The sequence below is a fragment of the Zonotrichia leucophrys genome, chromosome 5 (genome assembly GCF_028769735.1).
Source record: "Zonotrichia leucophrys gambelii isolate GWCS_2022_RI chromosome 5, RI_Zleu_2.0, whole genome shotgun sequence".
Classification (NCBI taxonomy): domain Eukaryota; kingdom Metazoa; phylum Chordata; class Aves; order Passeriformes; family Passerellidae; genus Zonotrichia; species Zonotrichia leucophrys.
Genome location: NC_088175.1, coordinates 29,472,753 through 29,495,421, shown reverse-complemented (window position 1 = coordinate 29,495,421; position 22,669 = coordinate 29,472,753). Strand labels below are relative to the sequence as shown.

Genomic DNA, 22,669 nt, shown 5'->3' with positions numbered 1-22,669 from the left:
ATGTGGTAATAAAGTTCTTGGTACACTCTTAGTGGTTAAAATGATACAGCTAAATCGTGTATCTGTATCTGCATGACTGCCTGATCTCAGGAAGGTTTTGTGAAGAGATGCTAAGGCAAATTTGGTCATATTCATTCTACACTGGGACACATGGCGATATTTAAGAGCTATCTTGCTGAACAGAATTTCTGTGAGCTGTAATTAACTTCTCATTGTCTAATGCTTATTTTCCTGAGGACAGCTTCCAAGTCTTTCAGGACTGTATGAAAACGTACATGAGCACTAATGGATTATTACTCCTGTAAGAAACACACATGGTGCACGTCACCGAAGGTTGCTAACCATCTTAATGGTACTTCAGGCCACCATGCTTTTCTTTGTACTTGCGCAGTAAGCAAAGAACATGGTCATTTCCTATATTAAGTTGTTTTGCTGCAGCATTTGTATGGTGCAAGCTGTCTGAATGTGCTTCTAATACCTGATTTGCTTCCCCAGTCCCCCTTGTACACTGCAGGTGGGCTCCTACCACGCTACTTAAGATCAGCTTTTAGCCTGTGCCACAGAGGAAAAAGAGGAGCAGCGGTGCATAGCAGACCTTCATCTACAATTCAGCTGGCTCTATGCCTGCACACAGGAAGAGATTTCTTGCATGGGCCTTGCTGAAAGAGGGAAAAGGCTGATCCACCCCTAACAAGCTGATACACGTTCTTCGTGTTCCTGCTGGTTTGGATCTCATTCTTCCCTGGTTGCTTGCAGACTGGGTCCAGCGTCTTTGCTGCCAGTCTCTCTCTTGAAGGCTGGGAACATGAAAGATTTTCTATTAAATTTTCTACCTATTTTAAACCTCTGCATCACTTGCAGATCTTTAAAATCAGTAGACAAGATTGAGATTTACTTCCTTGGTGTATTAGCTGTGTTTTCGTGTAAGTGGTCTATATCTGCGCCTGAACTTGTTTTGGTAGTGTAGTAGGTTTATGCTTGCTGGATTCCAGGCATCCACCAAAGCCCCTCTGTCACTCCCTCTGCAACTGCACAGGGGAGAGAAAATATAACAAAGGGTTCATGAGTTGTGATAAGAACCAGGAGAGATCACTCATCAAATACCATTATGGGCAAAAACAGACTCAAATTACAAATATGAATTGAATTTCTTAGTAAAAAAACTCAGAGCTGGATAATGAGAAGTGAAAGAACACCTTAAAAAAATCCAAAACCTTCCCGCCTTCCCAGCTGTATTTCCTCTCCCCATCAGCATAGGGAAACAGGGAATGGGGGTTATGCCCAATTCATCACACATTGTTCCTGCTGGTGCTCAGTGGGAGGCGTCCTTGTACTGCTCTGGTGTGGGGTCCCTCCCACAGGAAATAGACTCATGCTGGAGAAGTCCATGGAGAACTATCCTACAGGCAACAACTCCACAAACTGCTGCAACATGGGTTACTCTTCCTGCACTCTTCCCTCACAGGGTGCAGTCCTTCAGGCACAGCCTGCTCCAACATGGGTCCTCCATGCAGTCACAAATCTTGGCAGGAAACCTTTCCCCAGATCTGCAGGTCCCTGCCAGGTGCCTGTTCCAGTATGAGCCCCCACACGGTCACAGCCTCCTCAGGCATCCACCTACTCTGATGTGGGTCTCCTCCATGTGGAACAGGTGGATCTCCACATCCATGTGGGTCTCCATGGACTGCAGAGAAAGCTTAGCTCTGGTGTCTAGTGAACCACCTCCCCTTCCTTCTGCACTGACATTGGTGTCTCTAGATTCATTCTTCTCACGTATTCTCTCTCCACTTTTCTCTTGATGCAATTACACCTGCCCAATAACTAACTTTTTATTCTTTTTCTGAAGTATCTTGTCACAAAGGCATTACTGTCACTTCCAGTTTGCTCACCCTTGGCTAGTGGCACATCCATCTTGGAGCTACCAGGGATTGGCTGTGCTGGACATGGGGAAAGCTTCTCGCATCTTCCACCCATCCCACTACTAAAACCTGGCCATGAAAACTCAATGCAGTTATGCCAGATGTTAATAATCTGTCCGCTGTTATTTCAGTCCTGAGCAATCAAATCTGTTAAATTAGGAAAGTACATTAATTCTGTAACTGTAGAGAGCACATTGCTTGTTTGTGTTTCATGTATCTTGTTTGTTTTGTCATGGACTAATACAAGTGCAGAAGTAGTACTTGCAGAAGGGGACTTGCACTGAGAGTATTAAACAAGGAGTAATAACTGATTGTAGGTAAAATTCAGAAGTAAATGAGACCATGTTGATTAGCATAAGCAGAATGCATATGCAGTGTCCTAGCAACCTCCTGTGTGTTCTGCGTAAATGTCTTTTTTTTTAATAAGGAGGAGACTGAAACAAATTAAAATTTCACCTATTTACATGTTTTTCATTGAAATTCAGGCAAAAAAAGAGGGAAGAGTCAAGGCTTTTGGTTTGAAAGTCTGACAGATGGGCAAGGGGAACTTCTGGCAAGTGAGCCTTTTGATACTGACTAATACAATAAAGAGAACTGAAACAAATGCCATTCTTAAAATTAATTTTTAAAAATTTGGATTTCAAGATTGCTATTCCAAGCAGTTATTACAAGGAAACAGGAAAGGAGTCAAGGATGTAACTAAGGAATCAGACTTGCAGTAAATCTGTCTCTTTTGTTGTCCTTCTCTGTGGTCTTTTGTTATGGTAATTTTTCTTACTACCCTGCCTCTGACAGAAGAACAAGTTCTAGATACAAAAGAACTATGGAAGTACTAATTATTTTGTTAGAACTTAATACAAATCAAGCTAATTAGATTTAAATAACCTCTTACCAGGAAGATATGTACAAAGTATGTATCAGTTCTGATATATGGTGCTCTGTCCTGCTGTTGACCTCATTCAAACAGAATATGATCTGTGAACAATAAATTCGTTTGTTCCTCATGGTGATTATGGAGGGAAGCAAAAAAAATCCCCAAACGCCCTAAACCCATACTTTCTTGTCTCAGAGTTTTACTTTAACTTTACAACATCACTGTACATCTCTAAATTACTGCATTTAAATTTAAAATTACATTTTGTTATTCTGCCAGTTCTTTAGGCAGAATGGGTACAAGCTAGAAAAAGAAACACTATGTACATTCTAGGAAGCTTTTCACTTTGCAGTCAATGAGTGACTTGCTAGCAATTTCTTTTAGCACTTCTTCATCTGCTAGAAAGAAGTAAAAAAGTTAGACTTAATTTGAAGAAGAAGCCCAAAGGAAGGCACCTTCTCTACCTTGGTTTCTTGTGGTGGTTCTGTTGTGCACTGAAGTATTGCTCTAAAGATGCATATGGTTTTGTCACCATGAAAAGAACAGTAACTCTAGGCCTCAGTCTCTTCTCTGTGATTAGGAAAAAGGAGCATTCGGTCATGTCAGAAATCTTGCAAAAGAAGGAAGAACCAGGAGCTCAACTGTAGGTCTGATTTCTTTACACCTTGAGTTGTCCCACAAAAATCTTTTAAGTAGTATTTTGTGAATTGTATTATTGAAATAAAAGCAGTATTTTAGCATTTTAAATGTGTGTTACTTATACTGTAGAAGGGTTCAGATAACACTTTTGGGTTTTATTTGGTGGCAATCCCCATTTTAATTATTGGAAGGAATGATTCTGCCTTCCCCAAAAAAAGAAAGCTGTATTAGCTTGAGGCTGACACTTGGGTCTTTTCATGATAGATTGATTATGGAGGTTATGGGGTTTCTATGGGGTTTCTTTTGTTTGGTTGGGATTTTTTTGGTTAGGTTGTTTTGCAATTGATGCATCCATACAAAAAGAAAAAAAAATCCTCATGTTTTCTAAGAACCTCTGTCTATAGTGTCTGTAATGACATGAAAAACAAAGTAGCTGTGTGGTGATGGTGTGTAACTGGCTTGGTGATTTTTGATGTGAAGTCTTTGGAATAATACCAATACAAATATTTCTTTCTTTGGTGCTTTACAAAGTGGCTTAAGAACTGTTCAGGGCCTTATGGTTCCATTAGTTATGGAAGTTTAGTGCCCTCATATTCTGTTGCTTTATGTTGCATTGCTGGAGTGGCTCGTGTGGTCACTTTGCACTAAGATAGAGAAAGAGGATAATGAGATGCTGCTAAAGTAGGGTGGGTACTTGTGGGCTCTGGTTTAAACTCAGTGGTGTAACAGCACAACTTTCCAGCTCCAGAGGAATGTGTCTTATATCACAGCATTCTTGAGTTCTGCCTCAAGGCGTTTTTAAAGTTCTTGTCTGTGGACTCCTTTGCCCCAGAAAGGGCAGAAAAAAGTTGTTTAATAATGATGGGGGAGGGAGTCTGTGGGGGTCTATATGTCTTCTGGAATTGGGCATGCTATTGCTGATCAAAATTAATTTATTCAATAGTAACTTAAAAAAAAATATTGTGCATAGAGCTTCTACTCGTAACACATTTACATGAAGGATATATCCAGCCTATGTGTGTGTATCTGGATTTACAAAAAAAAGTCCTCTAAGCAGTTCAAGAAAATGATGCTATTACTGGCTTGCTGAGAGAGGATTAATTAGGAAATGTCTTCCCTTATCTGGATTTCTAGAAGTTACAGTGGTTCACTTCCTCTTAGTAGAGCATTATACGGAATGACACTAGGCACTATATTAAATAATTATGTTATTACATATTTCTTCTCTGGGACTTAGCACTTTGGTAAAATTTGAAGTTATTTGCTAGAGAACTGTTCAGTTGTCAGATGAAGGAATCAGCCTGAAATAACCCATAATAGGGTATGGTATGTTTGAATAAAAAAAAGCCAGGGAAAATCTTGAAATTTGGGGGAGCTCCAGGAAAATATTTTTTTGCATAAATACTAGCTTTACTCTGCATACGTTTTATTCCCAACCCCCCCTCTTTTCTCCAGTACTGATACTCGAAAAGGTGGAAAATGGAGATCTGAGCAACAAGATGTTGAAGATCACGGATTTCGGCCTGGCCAGGGAATGGCATAAAACTACCAAAATGAGCGCAGCTGGGACATATGCCTGGATGGCTCCTGAGGTCATCCGCTCTTCCATGTTCTCCAAAGGCAGCGATGTTTGGAGGTATTGATTTGGCATTAAGTGATTGGATACAGAAGAGTAACTGGACCTGCCAGGAAGTCTCTTTTATGTATAAGAATGAGTAATGGTGAACCAAATATTAAAACTCAGGTCTTAAGAAAACTTTATCCACCAGCTTTCCATCTGTCAGACTTATCTCAGACTTATTGTTACTGTAGAAAATAAGTGGTGGACCAGCTACTGCATGCCTCTAAATTTCTGTTGTTCTATAAGTTCTCGTTCACATTATTTTGAGATTCATAATCCAAATCCCTTCTGCTTTATCTTAACGAAACATTTTGGGCTTATTTGGCTATTGACTGACATAATCAAAGGCCATAATGCAATCTGAGAAGTACTTAATTTTTATTCTGTTTTATATACGAGTTTACATACGTAATTTTGAACTATTTTGTTTTGGTCGTAATCTGTCACTAATGTATGTGTATACAAACACACTATAGTTAATTGAATTCCCCATCCTGTTTCAATCACAATACTATGTTTTTTGTTTTCATAGTAGTTTAATTATCTTCATGCTTCTAGTATTTCACATAGGATAATAGATCTCTTATCTGGGTCCATCTGAGTATGTAATCCATAAATAGTAACCTGCATGTATATGTTGTCTTGTTCATTCATGCACTGGAATTTTCATGAGTGAGCTAATATGGTGGGGAGGTGTAAGGGTTGGCCCATATACTTCCAGAAACTGAGTTTGAATACCACTGTTAAGTGGATTTGTAAATACAGAATTCAGTAAATAGCTCCAGGACAGTGACTTTTCTGGATACTGAATGACTCAGAATTAGTACTGAACATCTGAAACAGATAAAATAGAGAGAATTTTGGTTTTCTTGTGGAGAAAAAGGTGTTGAAATGTCAGAATCTTTGTCTTCATAGTAGTAAAATTCTGTTGCTGGCCAGTAATGCTCCTCCACAAGTGAGTACATGCTGTGAAACCCATCAGGATAAAGAAATAGCCCAGCTGGTAGACATGTCTGGCTCTTATGGCAGCTATTTGGTGTGGGGATTTTTGTTTTCTGTGTCCAGTTTTGCTGAATAGATAATTTATTGCTTTGTGGTAAGTCTGTGAACATGTATTTTGCACTCTGATAGTATGGATAAAATTCTGACTGTGTAATTAAATGTGGTAGCCTCCGTAGCTAAACTGAGACAGATTGAGCAAGAACCAGGCTTTTATTTGGAGTGAAGTCTGGCAGAAATGAAAATCTTGAGGCTGTGCACCTTTTCTGTGCATGAGATGTTGGTACTGGTTTGTACACAGCTTGTCAACCTCAAACCTAAACTTGCTGTTCTCTGAAACAGTGCCAGGAAGGGCCTTTAAGGGTAACCTAAGAGAAAGAGGGAACAGTTTTCCTGTAATTGTAACTTTAGTAATACAGGCATGCTATGAACAGATCAGTAGATGTTCTGTACCAGTATGAATTCATTTTAAAAATGTTAAGAATTATTTAGTTGGCTGGTGATTTTCATGAAGTGCCTCTATGCCCATGCAAATGATCATTGACTTAAGGACTGTAAATAACTGAAATGATTTGTTCATTTTTCAGAATATTTTTTTTCTACTTTTAAGATTCCTTCATCACTTTCTCTTGTTATAGTTACCAGTCTTCCCTTGAAAATAGGTTGAGTTCCTCACAAAACTCTCCCTTAAACGGAGAGTCATCACCATTAAGGGAACTTATATACTGTCTCTGAATAAGTTTTTTCTTTCTAGTGGCTAAAACCTCTATTCATAGTTAGACAAGCTGAAAAGAACATGTATGCAGAGGACAAGTGCTTGCCAGTGCAATCACTACTAGTCTGCCAATGATTGTAAGCCCTAGATTTTACAAAAGCGGTCATGGACTTGTGTAATAATTCCTGTCCCCAGCCAAGGATGCAACCTGAAATTCTTAACAGGATGAACTTTTTTATCCTATTAGACTTGCTCCTCCTCTTGTCCAGTTCAACCACTTGGTTAATCACTGGAGTCATAGGGTTTTTTTGCCTGACAGCCTTCCAGTTAGTCTATGCAGCAGCAACAGAATTGTCTCTAATGTTCATGAACCCTTTTATTTCAACACCTTTTCTTTAAAGCTTATTAGAGTAATACTGCTGGCTGAACTGTTGCCCAGCCTTTGAACAAGAATCTTGTTCTCCTTGTGTTCTTGCTGCACAAACAGCTGAAGAAGAATCATGCTAGGACTGAAATTTCCTGAGCCAATCTTATCATAACTGACTGATTCATCTTTCCAAAACGTGTTTCAAGCTCCGTTTTAAAAGCTCCATCTGTTTACTCTGGAGTAGGGCTGGCAAAGAACTTAAAAAGAGTGAGGAATGACCACACATGGTATTTATCACCAGGGTCTGGACCACTGTGAAGCTTGTTCATAGTACCAGTGCTTAGTAAATCTTGCTAGTGAAAACTCATTGCTGTGAATTTTTCTGTGCTGTACCCACAGGCTCTAGATATAGTAGAAGCCTTGTGCTTATATTGTACAGAGGACAGTGAAACTACAGTTTTAGTTAAATAAGTCCTTTCCTGTAAATCTGTTATGTGTTGGTATTTGCTTTGGATTTACAGGGTTAAAGTTGAGCCTTGGATACTGCAGCTCATCCAGTACTGTACGCTAATGTTAGCAGGCCTATCAATAACATTTTTCTGTCATTTGGCTGGTTAAATATATTTCTTGTTTGCTGTACATTTTGTTTTTTACTTGTACTACTTAAAAGACAGTCATAATGTCAGTACTATTGCTGTGTGGAATATAAAAGCACCATACAATCATCATCTGGGTTCTCTGTGTTCCTCAATTTAGGTGTTTTTAAGCTGTATCTACTCTGAGACCAGTGAAATAATTGGGCATTTAATTTCCATTTAGGAATGGAATACCAGCTCTTGCTAAAACCATCAGATTAGCAGATCAGGAAGTTTCAGGCATTCAGTGCTGGGTGTAGAAACTCCAGTCATTAGAATATTTTGTTTTATGCGAGCGTTGGTCAAACATTTCCATCCACAATTGACCACTTGCAGGCTTCTGTAGTTTTCTGTGCGTAATGAAGTGCTGTCAAGACTTCAATACCTGGCAGACAAATGCTGACTAGCAGTATTAGGAGAAACTCACCTGGGAGAAGCACATGAGTACTGTGAAAGCACATGAGTGTTGTGAAATAGGCAGGAAAGGTCATCTCTGGAGCTGTCAGCTCATTAACATGCAAAATGCCAGCTGTTAATAGCTATAAAAATGTAATGAAGTTTGGGGTTTTTTTTCCTTAATAAAAGTCATGTTCTAGTTGCTGTTGGAACTGGGATCTCTTTGTTGGGTTGACAATTCCTTCCTCATGGAAAGTGTTGAACCTGGGGAAATGGATAAGATAAGCCTATGGTATGTATGCCATGGAACAGTACCAGTGAGAAACAATTACTTATTTTTTAAAAGTTCACAGACTAACAAGGAAGGTGGCAAAATCACATGTGAAATCCTGCAGACCTCCAGCCTCCCTTGCCCTGAAAATCCAGTGAGTAGGATTGAACCTGATGTTAAATGGCTTAAGGGATTACTGGATCACTGAAAGATGGTTAATTATTCACACAAGTGTCAGTTGACTTGGATGCATGGGTTTGTGTCACATGGTTCATTTCATAATTAAAGTCCAAAAATTACTAATAGATGCTGGAAAAATAAATGAGATTGATCACTTTTTCTTTCCCCCCACTAAGAAGGTGTAGAGGCCCTTGTTTCTTTCTTTCTGTGCCTTTTTTTGGGTAAGTCTTCTGATCTGGCTTTTTCCTTTGTACTTCCCAATTTTCTGCTTTAGAGTTAATAGGAAAACACTGTTCAGAACCTGTCTTGGTGTTTATTCACTTGGGATTATTGTTCAAGTGCCACAAAGCAGTATTCCTCTGTTCTGTGCGAGCAGTATTCTCAGCAATGAGGTGTAAGTATAGTGGCATTGAGTTTTGTCAGAAGCAAAGTGACCTTTCCTGCAGTATACACTTTTAGTGTCACATTAGAAGAAGCACTAATCTGTCTATTCCTTTTTCCTTTAAAAGTACCCTGCAGAAGAAGTGCTTTGAGCCCATCAGTAGTGCTTTATCCAATAGTAATGTTAAAGTAATAATACAGCTCTTTGGTAGATTTTACTAGCTTTTACTATCAATGGTGATATCCCAGCTAAAAAGTAGCATAAATGAGCAATCAGATTTAGGCAGTTCAAATATACATTCAGTTCAGTTTTCATTTTCTTTGAGTGTTTTATAAATCCTAGAAGGCCAAGAAGAAATTGAGAACTCCTTAGACTCTAGTTTATTTTTTTCAAATAATGCTCTTGAGACAGTAAAAAATGATAAATTATAATATCAAGAGTGTGAATTGCATAAGAAAAAAGCAAAAGATCGTGTAGGTCAAAAAATATATTCTTCTTAATAAAGTAAAATAGCTGTGTTAGCAGCGAAGGTTGGATCTTTAGTTACTAAAATCCTTTATCTGAATAGGAAAAGTACTGTTAAAAATGTCCAACTAAGGTAGCAGCAGTTACAGTGAATGTTAAAGATGTGATGGGGTGGAAGGGAGATCTCAAGGGTACAGTTTGTGATATCCATTTGTACTCCCAAATGGATAGGGAAACTGTTGCTTTGAAACAAGAAAAGCTTAATATTTTAACTTTATATTATATTCATATTTTAACTCTTCCATGGACCAGCTATTTAAGGAGCTTGTTGGAAGAGAAGCAGTTTTTCATTTGGTCTTCAGTTGTGCTTAGGAGGCCTTCAAAGTGGTATAGTATGACGTGGTCCAAATCTATCTATGTTTAGATTTTGGATCTTTGCAAGCGCAATTAAGAAAAATTAGTCCATTACAGTAGTGGTTAATCTCAAGATTGTTGACAGCAGTGGGAATTTTTTGTAAAATCAACAAAAGCAGAACATGCAACGTGGATGTCTTTTCAGGACACTGTTAAAGCTCCGAGTGAATGTATGGGAAATCCTTCAAAAGAATGAAGAAGACAGTGTAGAAAAGACTACTGAAAGACATCTTTTTAAAATCTCAATCTGTATCCAAATGAGGAAAGTTATGCATTGACTTGAGCTCTTTCAAGCTGAACATAAAACAAAGATAAAAGGGTTTTGAAGAGAATTTTCTTACAGCATAAAACCAAATCCCTTGCTTTCAAATGCAGCACAGGTGAGAACCCTGCAGGAGAACATAACAGCCCAGAGGTGGGCAAAATGTGGGAGTGCAAGGAAGATAAGGCTGTACCAGACAAAAACCTCAGTGACTTGTGTCTGCCAGAATAGAGCAGAGGCATTTGAAGCTGAAAATTTCTCTTTAAGGGAGTCAAACTTGGAGCACATATCTTTTACTGAAGTAAAATTCACAGAGGTGTTAAAACTGACTGGTTAAATGAGTAGTAACAACTCCTGAGATTTACAGTAACACCCAAAATTTCTACAAGAACATGAGAGTCAGCTGAGTTAGTAGCTGTGCTGTGCAATCTCTTGCTTAGAGCTGGTGTAGTACCAGAGAAATGGAAGGTAGCAGACACAGTGACAGGTCTTAAAAGAGCTTCCTGACAATTAGCAAGTATGATCTTGAATGCTTCTCAATGGTAGAAACAGCACTAAAGAGCAGGGAGCTGGTGGACATGTGAGCATGTCTGGGGAAGAGTTAGATTTTGTAGAAGAAAATGTAATACCTTGTGAAAAGTGAAAATGCTTGAAGGAGATACTGAATATGTGGCTAAGTGGTGAGGTTGTTTATACTGTATTTGGATTTATAAAGACTTTAAGCAAAATCCTGCATCATAAGCTTTTAAATAAAGTAAATTGATGTGGGAAAAGAGGGCAAGTATTTTTCCCTTCATTTAATCAGTACTTAATTACTAAAAGAATTAATGAGTTTTATTGGTGGGCAATTCTGTGTTCAACACAATCATAAGTGATTTGAAAAAACAATACATGGTTACGTAGCATGGTTGATGATACCAAGTTATTCAGGATAAGAAAAATTAATGTTCTGCAGAGAGATGAGGAAAAGTTTTACTATAATGAATGATGAAATAGATGGTAATGGTAATAAATTCAAAGTAATACCCACGGGGGAATTTAATATGTACAATTTAGGGGCTCTAAATTTTACTATTGTGATTCAGTAAAAACACGTTGGAGCTACTATGGATAATTTAGCTTATTTTGTAGAGAGTGAGAAAGGCAACTGGCAAATGAAAATTTAGTAGGAAAGAAAGAAAACAAGCAATGCTGTTTGTGCCTCTCCCCATATCTGTAAAACTACGTGATTTTGCTCATTCCAACAGAAGATGTTAAAGTCAATGGAAGATATGAGATGGTTTCTGTTCAGGATAGTAACTAGACTAGGATTTAACTAGATTAGAATTTGGGGGTCTGGAAAGATGATGATTTAGGCAGGATGATTGGGAGCCTGTGAAATCATGGACAGCATGGAAGGAGCTAATAGGGAACATAGGTTTACTCTTTCTTGTATTTGAAAGAACTACAGGGAAGCCGATGAAGTTACCAAGTGACGAGCTCAAAACACATACACGGAAGTATTTTTTGGCAATGCATCGTTAAATCTGTGGAGTTCACTACCACAGAATATAATAGATGGTAAATGGGTTCAGAAGAGAGTAAGAGATCAATGGAAGAAAAAACTGTCAGGTCATCAAGGATGAAGAAGCAGTTTCTGTTTTGAGTTTCCTAGAAGCAGAAAAAATATTTTGAGATTATACTTTTCATCATATACTTTGAGGGAGAGCAGTCCTAGAACTATTTCTGTAACTTCATAGGTAGTATTTTGTAGAATATCTTAAGATGACAACTTAATTCTGAAGAAGTATTTTTCACTTATTTTTAGAAATCACCAGCCACCAAACAACCTTCATATTTTTGGGTGTTTTGAGAGGCTCTGTTTTGAAACTAAATTAGAAAATCTATGGTTTTCAGATTGTCCCCAGTTTCAGAGAGAAAATTATTTTTGCCTAAAAGGTGAAAATGTCATCTTATTTCAGAGCTACTAGAAAAAGCAGGTAGAATAGGGCAGATCACCAGCTTGGCATTCATGATAAGCTTGTCCTGCAAACTGCAATTTCTTCAGTATACTAAACTCCCAGGTTCAGGTACCTTGTTGCTTAGCAAAGGCTGTGTTCAAGTCAAACACCTATTCTCTCTTTTGTTTCCTTCCCAATAGTTATGGTGTGCTGCTTTGGGAGCTGCTGACAGGAGAAGTACCATTCCGAGGAATTGATGGTCTGGCAGTAGCATATGGTGTTGCTATGAATAAGCTTGCCCTTCCAATCCCTTCCACGTGTCCTGAGCCTTTTGCCAAACTCATGGAAGGTAAGCCAGCTGTGGTGTGTGTGGTTTGTGCTGTTTCTGGAGTGCTGTTGAGCATGGCCTCTTGGTGTTGGCTTTGTAACCTAAGAGCACAGATTTCTCCAGTGGCTTTATCCAGTGGTGCAGGTTATTGTGGGAGCCAGGCCTGCCTGTAAGTCAATCTACTACCAGAATAATGAAAGATTTTTTATCAACTGGCTTTATAGGAAAAGGGGGGCTATTGCTGTTCTCTCTTAACTTGTTTTCTAGTAGTGAGGACTCACCAACACCAAAACTTCACATAATTAGATCTTGTGTGAAGTCTAATTTGTTTTAAAATTCATAGCTCGAGCATCTTGCTAATAGTGTCAGATTGATTTGAAATGAAACTTTATCCTAGTGACATTTCAGGGAGAGGTTTTAAATGTGGCTTTGACATTCCAAAACAACCCATATTTTCAGTCACAATGATGTGATTTTCTGCTTTGTGAAGGTAGTTCATGCCCAAGGTGGGCTACAGAGAGGTGAAAGAAATACAGGAGTTAGTCATCAGAGCTGCTGTAGTTATTAAAAAGGGTTGTGTGAGGTAATTTTTGGGTGTATTTATGTGACCTGGTCTGCTGGCCATTGAAACTGCTTTCATGTGTCCTGAGCTTCCTCCCTCCCTCTCTCTTGCTCTCTCTCCCTTCCTTACCTTCAGTATTTTTGTCAGTGCCCCTATTCCCAAAGATTTGTAGGTGTTTATATGTAATAAACATTTTTATACCTATCTGGCAGAATGGAAAACAGAGATAAAGAGAAATCAAACTTGGTTTATAGTCTTGGTGAGCAAAGAATGAGTCTCAACATAGAACTTACTCTCTGTGGCCTCTGGTGGTGCTTCTAGCCTCAGGAAAGGAATATGAATCTTGAAGAAAATGTTTCTGATGGATTTTTTTCTGCTTTTGGAATACTTTTGCATTTTTCTGGTGTTTTCTTTAGGTTACAGGCTACAGTTAATTTAATTTAAAGTGAAAAATTTCATGTATGTTTTGCTAAAACAGAAATATCCTACTGGACAGTAAACAATAGAGTTACCGGTAGAATAGCTTGAAGGTAGTGTAAAGTGAGAAACTGTGTCTGAAAGAGTTGGTGAAACTACCAGCTCAGTGTTTTGCCACGTAGTTTATTTTGACATGCTTTCCTGGATCTTTTAACTAAAAGTGAGGATTTAAAAATCATGCCCTCTATTGGGAAAGTTAGGTAGAGGCATTTGGCCAGTGCCTGAACCCAGCAGCCCAGGGGGAGCACCCACGTGGCTTTGGAGCACTTGGCTTCTCCTTGCGCAGGGTGAAGACGAGAACAAAAGAACCCAATTACTTTCTGCCCCTTCACCAAAGCTGTGTTTCAAACAGGCTGTTTCCCATCTCGGGTGAGCTCTTCTTCCTCTAATGCTGCTTTCACTTTTGAATTACTGCCATGGTGGTCTTCACTGAGACAACAAAGCTGAACTTTCGCTCTTGACAGAAAAGTTATATGTTACAACTCTCCTCATTAGTGCAAATAGTGGCTGATCTAGGGCTGGGAAAATAAAAGCCACAGGCCACCTGCTGGTTATCCTGTTCACTCATTCATGCATTTAGCTGGCTGTAGCATTTTGTTTTACTTTGGGTCATGTTTGCTTTGCCATGCTTAAAACCCGAGGTAAAGAGACAGGGATTATGGCACTGACAGTCCCGCTGTAACACCCACTGCTACTAATTGGCCAGCAGCAGGGGATCATCTGAGCACTCTTTAACATCCTCCGTTCTCTATTTTGATAAAAGAAGCAAATTAAAAACCATAAATACAAATGTGTTCCAGCATGGAACCTGTTGATACCCACAGTTTTGAAAATAGAACACCCAAATGCAAAATCTCAGTAAGGCTAAAATCAAAGGGAAGAACTGCAGAACCAAGCCTTGGCTGTTGCACAGGTTTTGTGAAGTAATTTTTATTTTTAATTACAGCTGCCCCTTGGTGTACTTCAATCCACAAAACTGATGAATGAACTTCTTTTAGGACATCACCTAATATTTTTAACAATGTTCCCTTTTTTCTGATTTCAAGATCTAGAAAACTTTTAGAACATTTTTATAACTCATGTCTTGCCCTGCAGAGAGACTTAAGACTTGCTTGTCTTAAGTCCAGTGACCATGTGGAGCAATGCTGTGTGATGAGAGAGACCCATGTGTTAGTTACTTCCATTCATGCAGAAAAGCTTTGTTCCTTATAAATACATGTGAATGTGAGTTTTTGTGTTTGGTTGTTCTGGAATTTTGCATGCAGGCATCTAGCAGTACTAAAGAGAATAAGGATATCTGTTGAACAAGAACCTGTGTAAGTGCTGGTACAGGACAACATAGAATGAGGATAAGTAAGGGGTTTTTTTTCTGCTGGAGTAGAAATGAGGGAGAAGGAAGAGAGAAGACTGAATGAGTGCAAATTTCCTATTCAAAAGTGTTGTTAAATGTTTTGATGTAATGGTTTGGGGGATTGTTTGTAACGGATTAGGGGTTACTTCATACTATTTTCTGTTTCTGTTTTCTGTGTTCAATTCCCATCGCTGTAAAACATTACCTTTTATACTGTTGCTCATTGAGCTGCTTGATGTGGTGAGATGGCTACCTTCCGTTCTGTGTTTTTAGATCTCTGTAATTGGCTGAATAATTGCATTGGATTGTAAATTAAAAAGACTTGTTTACATCTGTGGTTTCTCCTAAAAGCAAAAGAAAAATGAGTGAATAATTTTCTCTCAAATAGTGAGAAAGGACCTGTAAAAGTAGGAGAACTCCAAATGCACCATTTGATATCACTATTTACTTGAATCTCCTATTTTCACACAAGTTATGCCCAGTTTGCTTTGCAGGAGAGGTTTTCCATTTTGAGAAAAGATTCATAATGACTCAGCTCAGTATTAGATTTTGACATCAGGAAAAGCCCTGATGGATATCCTCCTGCAGTATGGCTGCTAAATCTGCAGTGTAGCTATTATAAAAGAAGTATTTGCAAGATCTTTGCATAGTATTTCTACTCTGTGAACACATATATGCATCTTAAAGCAAAATATTAAAGGAAATTATTTATTTTAGAAAATGCTTTAAGGTGTACCCTCCTGTAAAATTATTAAATTTGTATTTTACTTGTCATATTATTGCAATGGAACCTAGAGACTTAGATTGTTAGGTAGCTCAAGATTTGAAGTGTTGATGGATATTGAACAAGCATGAAAGCATGAATTCCATACTTGTCAATAGTCAGTGCAAGTGGGCAGTGGGAAAGCTGGGGTAACACAGGGAGTGTGTATGCCACTCTTAGCCACTGGGGATCAGTAAAGTGCTACCTGTCCTCTCAGACCTCCATACTTAGAGATGCTTGACAGTTGTTTGTCTTTATTCTGTTCTAGATTGCTGGAACCCTGACCCACACTCACGACCTTCCTTTGCCACTATCCTAGACCATCTTACTGCCATAGAAGAGTCTGGTTTTTTTGAAATGCCCAAAGATTCCTTCCACTCCCTGCAGGAAGACTGGAAACAAGAGATCCAAGAGATGTTTGATCAGCTTAGAGCCAAAGAAAAGGTAAGTAGAGAGTAATGCTCCCTGCTTGTGCTCTCTGGATTGTAATTTCCCCATTTCATAGTTCAAATGGGGATCACTGTTTCGTGCATCCCAGAGCTAATTTTGTCTGTGTTTTGCTGGAGTTAATGTATTAAGTCCCTGAATCAGTGGCAGGTTATGATGCACACAAGGGTAGAATCATGAGAAAAATAAATATCCACATCCTCAGCTGCTACTCTTTCTAATATTGTAGTGAGCCTCCATCATAATCTGTGCAAATTGCTGTGATGAGTTGATTGTTTATTGCATTTGATAACTGTTTCCCTATTAGCATCCTAATTGAGAAACCCACTGAAAACTATTAACAGGAGATGTAGGAGGGTAGTTTCAACATATATATACTCCAGTTAACATTGCAGCTTTGTTTCTGCTGGGTTTGTGTTTTCAAGGTTTTGAGCATAACCAAAATGCATGGACTAATAAACATGAGTGCTACCAGGGAAAGGGTCCAGTAACTGCTATGACTGAAGTCCATCTGGGCAAATAGCAGGAAACAAAAATGCCAGCAGGAATAACAGGAATGGTCACCATCAGCCTCAAAGAGGAGATGTGAAAAAACTGAAGTTTTCTTCAAGCATGCTTGCAGAAAGCGCAGCTTGCTGCATCTAATTTAAGGTCCTTACAGAGATTGTCTTTAGTTGTTGGTAAGAAAAACTGCAGCAGAACCAAAACCACTAGTATAATTATATATTTGTAAGTTGACAGTCTCTTGCCTGAAAGTAAACTCATAATAAGCAGCTATCTTGATTTGGGCTCAGAGGTTGGGTTTGGCAGGCAAAAAGAGAAGGAAAAGAAGACTTTGGGTCAGAGGAAAGAAGTCAGCTTCTACAAGAATACTTAAAACCTTTCTATTCACTATTTTAGTAGCTTTTGGGAAGAATAAATTAGCTGATAGGCATTTCCTTGTTACTGTTGTCCCATGGCGTATCTGTGTTGGAACAGTTTTTGAAAACCAGAAACATCAATAGACAAACAACTAAACAGCACTAACTATACTGCCCTCAGGATGGGTACTGAATTCCTCTTTAGTAATGGGGAAATAATTTTATATTAAATGATTTTATTGAAATCTCCCTGGTGATGAGCCAGGTAACAATGCCATTATTAAAAACATCTAAACTAAAATCTGTCTGATTATCTATCTGATGTTTAACTTGAATTCTTCAGTTTTTGCCTTCTGCACTGGAATTGGCCATCTGGAGAGAATTATTCCAAGTGCTGAGTTCTTTTGTCCTTGTGGTGGGAGGAGAGGAACGCAGTGGGATTTTGGGATTTCAAGGACAGTTTCAGTTAATTCGTTTTGTCAGCAAGGGATAGATCGAAAGGTTTGGTGTATGTGCCGTTGCCAGGACTGTGGCGAGATGGCTTTTGAATATCCCCAAGGAGGGAGACTCCACAACCCCTCTGGGTAACCTGTGCTAGTGCTCAGTAATGCAGTAAAAAAGTATTCAGAGAGTGACCCCTGTGTTTCAGTGTGTGCCCGTTGCCTCTTATTCTGTCATTGGGCAGTGAAGAGAGCCTGACTTTATCTTTTTTTCACCCTTCTCTCAGGTTTTTTTATACACTGGTAAGATACCCCTTCACCCCACCCAAGCCTTGTCTGGGCTAGGATGAACAGTCCCATCTCTCTCAGCCCTTTCTCATAGGAGAGGTGCTCCAGTCTCTCAAGGTACTCTCTCTCTCCACCTTCATGGCCCTTCACTGGACTCTGTCCAGTATGTCCGTATCTGTCTTGTACTGGAGAGCCTAGAATTTGACACTGGATTTCAGGTGTGGTTATGTCTGAATTTTAATACTGGAACAAGTGGTTATGTCTGAATTTTAATACTTGTTAGGAGGGGCCTTGAATTGCAGGCATTGCAGTCCTTGAGGATTTTTTTTTTGGCTCTCAGCTGCGCCTTTAACCAGTGGGTGCAAGCCATTGAAGCTGTGCCTTCAGAACCAGTAATGTTAGTCTTAAGCCACAGGTGGCAAGGTGGCCTTTTGTTTGTGCTTTATATCCCTGCAGGAGCTGCGCACATGGGAAGAAGAGCTGACTCGTGCTGCTGTTGAACAGAAGAACCATGAGGAGCTGCTGCGAAGGCGGGAACAGGAGCTGGCAGAACGTGAGATTGACATCCTGGAAAGGGAGCTCAACATCATCATCCACCAGCTGTGTCAGGAGAAGCCTCGGGTCAAGAAGCGCATGGGGAAGTTCAAGAGGAGTCGGCTCAAGTTAAAGGATGGCAATCATATCAGCTTGCCTTCAGGTTGGTGATGTGGTAGGCTGTGCCAGGTGAAATGGGAGCAACCTGTAGGTTTGATAGTTCCTTACTACTGACCCTTATGCACTAGAAAGGATTTGATGTACTTCAGGAAAAGCATGGCTCTTTGGGATCAATAAACTAAATCTAATGCTCTTGTGGCTAGCATTGCCCAAAGTTCTGATATGAAGGCCAGAAGTAAATTTGAAATGTAGCATGTTTGTTAGCTGTTGGCTGTATATGGCTTATTGTAAAAATGTGGTGTTGCAGTTTAACATGTAAATACTCAAAAGAATCAGTTTTTTAAAGGATGTACGTAGAAGATGATGGGCATTATTGGTTGGGGAATATTTTACATAATGCTGCAGGAGAAACTATAATCTACTGGATTTTTTTGGTGTAGAAATCTAAAAGTTACCAAAATACTGACATATTGAAAGCTGTGAGACTAAACTACTAGATTGCTAGTTCATATGTGAACTCTTATTAACATGGAAGCAACTTCTGGAAGAAACGTTAAATAATAATAAGGTGTTGGCAAAGTCACTCTTAAGAGTGAAGATGGTGATAGCATTTCTGCTGCAGATTCTTTATGGAGATTTAAATTTGTCAAAAAACCAAAAGTGTGGGGTTTTTAAATCACCTAGTGCTCATTGTTACAGCAGGGATGATGACTTGCACAATATTATTTGTTTTCTGGGAAACACTGGCTGTTTAGAAGAGAAATTAAGATAAAATGCGTTTGTTACCTATGCCTTTCTTTAGGTCTGCAAACACCTATTTTTGGTGGTGCTTAAGAAACTGAGAGGTAAGGTACAAGGATTTATACAGGGATATAATTTAGCATGACACTAAACAAAACATCTGTGTGTGTATGTGTTTCACACATATGCTAAGATACATTTTCAGGGCTGTGAGTACACATCTTTGTTCTAAATTTTTGTTGTGTTCAATGGGGAAATAGCAATTAGCCTTACACACAGCTTTTCTACATAGATCCCATAAGTTGCACTCTTTGAAACTTACCATAAATTATTATTTCTTTTTTCTTACATTAAAAAAAGAGAATTTTAACTTTGTCTTTCTGCCTTTTTTTTTTTTTTTTTGCTAAACAGATTTTCAGCATAAATTCACTGTGCAGGCTTCTCCAACGATGGACAAAAGGAAAAGCTTGATCAGTAGCTGCTCCAGCCCTCCTGCAAGTCCTACCATTATTCCCAGACTCAGGGCCATACAGTGTAAGGAGCTCAATGTAATATTGAATTTGGGAAATGTGCAGTCTGTCAGCGTGGTAAGATGCCAAGATTCCATATCTAGGACAGGACTGTTAAAGAAAGCCCCTAAAATGTTTGCCTTGCGCCTTGCATGTATACATTTGGAGAGAAAAATGGAGTGTCTTAGTGATGGAGGGAGTATCACTACCTTTGGAGTTAAAACCATGCTTACTCAAGTTTGTGAAATACTGCTGTTTCTATAAAAAAATAGATTTCTTAGGTGTACAAGTTAATTTTAAAATAATACTGATTTGTAGAGTAGATCTGTAAAACATTGCTGTAGTGTATTAAGTTACTGTTTTAAGGAAGTAAGAACAAGGACACTTTTCATGCAAATAATGTTCCCATAACACAGAATTAGGCAGACATGCATGTCCTAAAATTATGAAAGTAGTGTTAACTAATGTATAGTGTCTGTATTGGATATCACAGCACTTATGTGTTTGGTTTCAAACTGGTGGTTCTAAAGAGAAACTGGTGATGGAATAAAGCTGGAGTGGCTACCTACACTTGAAAGGATTAGGGAATGCTTAATTTGGCATTTGGTTGTTAGATTTGTATTGAGAAATGGTCAGAATTATGGGAAAATCACTTTTGTTACTATTCCTGTTCTGGTCTATGCTTTATTCTTTATGTTGCCATGGATCCTTCCCATTTTCCACTTTCTTTCCACTTGTGAAGTGACACCTGCTGAAAGCAGTAAAACGTGGGGACGAAGCTCAGTCCTTCCAAAGGAGGAAGGAGAGGAAGAAGAGAAGAGAGGCCAGAAGAAAAAAGGACGCACTTGGGGACCAAGCTCACTTTGTCACAAGGAGCTAGGTGCAGGAGAAGAGGGGTAAGAGAGGGCCTGGAGGAAGGCTCATTTCTAGGTTCTAAAAGTGGTTGTGAGCTGGCTCACAGGATATTTGTCTATCCATTTGCAAACGCCTTTCTGCTTCCAAACTTCTTTCCTCTGCTAGACATGTTAGAGATTCAGAGCAGTTTACAAAATTGCATTCAGTTCATTTGCCTAGGAACTGATGTTTCACTGTCTGGTATTACGTTGTTAGGTGTCAAACTTCTTAGCTGTGCAAAACTCTCTGTAGAAGTTCCTCTGTGTTTTAAGGCTCAGCTTTCTGTAGTTGTCTTAAATGCTAGTATGTAAAAAGTATCTGGTAAAGCCAAGCAAATGTCTTCTCTTTAGTCTTTTGAAAAAGACATGTACTTTGAGTGAATCAGTCCTGAAAGTGATTTTTGCAGAAATACAGGTTGTACCTCTGTTTCTATAGGTTATTGTTCTGTGGCTTCTTTTTTTTTCTTTGTGTGTGTGTGAATTATTTATACCAGGACTCCAATTAACCATTGCTGGAACGCTGCTTTAAACATAGGGCTGTTTTGGCCTTCTAAAAGATTTGAATGCTTGGTAATTTTTAATAATATTTGAGTCAAATATTTAATAATATTTGAGTTTTCCCCCTGATAAATTGATGGTTTGACTCTTGCCGTGTTTTTTAGCAGGGAAAATAAGACAGCCGATTATAATCTTTATCTTTACTATTGTGTGGTCAGGTGTGAAATGCCTGAAAAATTGATGTTTGCATAGTGCATCAGTATTGTAGCCCCCTGGAGACCTGGATCTATTAAAACATGTTCTCTCTCTGAGATTCTCAAGACATGTTGGCAGGACAGTGTGGAGGAAGCTTCTTTGACTGCTGCCTATGCTTTACCTGTTCTACAGATGAAGGATAGGATAGCTTTCTAAGGAATTAAAATAGATGTCACACTTTACAATTAATTATGTAAAAGAAGGCGAGATCACTGAAGCTGGAAAAAACACTTCTAACTTCAAATCATGTTCTTAGAATTCTGGGAGTAGACCTCTTCCATTTTCTGCTCATTACTGTACAGTCTGAAGTACTGATTGTTTTGGGCACAGACAGCTGGAATGGAGTTGCATGCAAACTGTGGTTGCTCATGAAACTGAGATGCTCTGTAGTACTCAGAGTCTCTTCTAGGGAGACTCAATACAGATATCGCTTTTTGCAGAGTGTCTGAAACATGAGAGTTTTGCTGAGAGGGCAGTATGGCTAACATACAATGAACCACTCCTTGCTAAGATCATGCCAGACTGCAGACTTTAATTTAAAGGGAGCAGAGTTGCAGTAAATATTAGTGACTCAAAAGATAGTTCTTGCTATTTCTTAGTATTTTTTGAATTCTTATTTTACACAGGGTAAGGCAATAAAACTTCATGGAATATTTAAGGTTGAGAAAGACCTTTAGAATTGAGTCAAACCATTAACCTAGCCTCTACTTTGTTCACCAGTAGACCATTTCCCCGAGTGCCACATCCACACACCTTTTGAACATTTCCAGGAATGGTGATTCCACCACTTTCCTGGGCAGCCTATTCCAATGTCTGGGCACCCTTTTAGTGAAGAAGTTTCTCCTAATACTTAATCTAAACCTCTCCTGTTGCAACTTGAGGCCATTTCTCTTGTCCCATGACTTGTTACTTGGGTGAGGAGACTGACTCCCACCTGGCGAGACCCTCCTTTCAGGGAGTTGTAGACAGTGATAAGGTCTCCCCCAGCTTCTTTTTCTGCAGGTTAAACAGCCCCAGCTCTCTCAGTTGTGCTTCATATGAGTGACCTTCCCCTTCCCCAGCTCTGTTGCCCTTCTCTGAACATGCTCCAGCTCCTCAGTATTTTTCTTCTAGCAATGGCCCCAGAACTGAACTCGGGATTCGAGGTGTGCACTTGCTGGCACTGAGTACAGGAGACCAATCACTTCCCTGTCAGGATGCCTTTGGCTTTCTTGGCTACCTGGGCACACTGCTGGCTCATGTTCAACTGCCTGTTGACCAGCATCCCCAGATCCTTTTCCACCAAGCAGCTTTCCAGCCACTCATCCCCACTGACGGGGGTTAGTAGCATTGCATGGAGTTGTTGTGACAGACTTATTGTACCTTGTGCAGCGGGCCTCAATTTGTCATCGATGCAGCCTGTCCAGATCCCTCTGCAGAGCTTCCTGCCCTCCAGCAGATCAACATTTCCACTCAGTATCACTGCAAACTGACTGGTGGTGCCCTCAATCCCCTCATCCAGATCATTGATAAAGATATTAAACA

At 39.2% G+C, this 22,669-nt stretch overlaps 1 protein-coding gene across 6 annotated transcripts in view; it reads left to right on the top strand.

Moving 5' to 3' along the window:
- The window catches only part of MAP3K9 (mitogen-activated protein kinase kinase kinase 9), a 72,811-nt gene that overhangs the window by 37,148 nt on the left and 12,994 nt on the right, over positions 1-22,669 (top strand). For all 6 annotated transcript variants that reach the window (XR_010440397.1, XM_064713716.1, XM_064713717.1 and 3 more), the window contains 6 exons: positions 4,888-5,068; positions 12,280-12,428; positions 15,829-16,004; positions 18,052-18,292; positions 19,402-19,524; positions 20,242-20,395. Coding sequence is in view for 5 of the 6 variants with exons in the window: in XM_064713716.1 (XP_064569786.1) it covers positions 4,888-5,068; positions 12,280-12,428; positions 15,829-16,004; positions 18,052-18,292; positions 19,402-19,524; positions 20,242-20,395 (1,024 nt within the window). In the remaining variant the exon portion in view is untranslated. The remainder of the gene's footprint in view (positions 1-4,887; positions 5,069-12,279; positions 12,429-15,828; positions 16,005-18,051; positions 18,293-19,401; positions 19,525-20,241; positions 20,396-22,669) is intronic.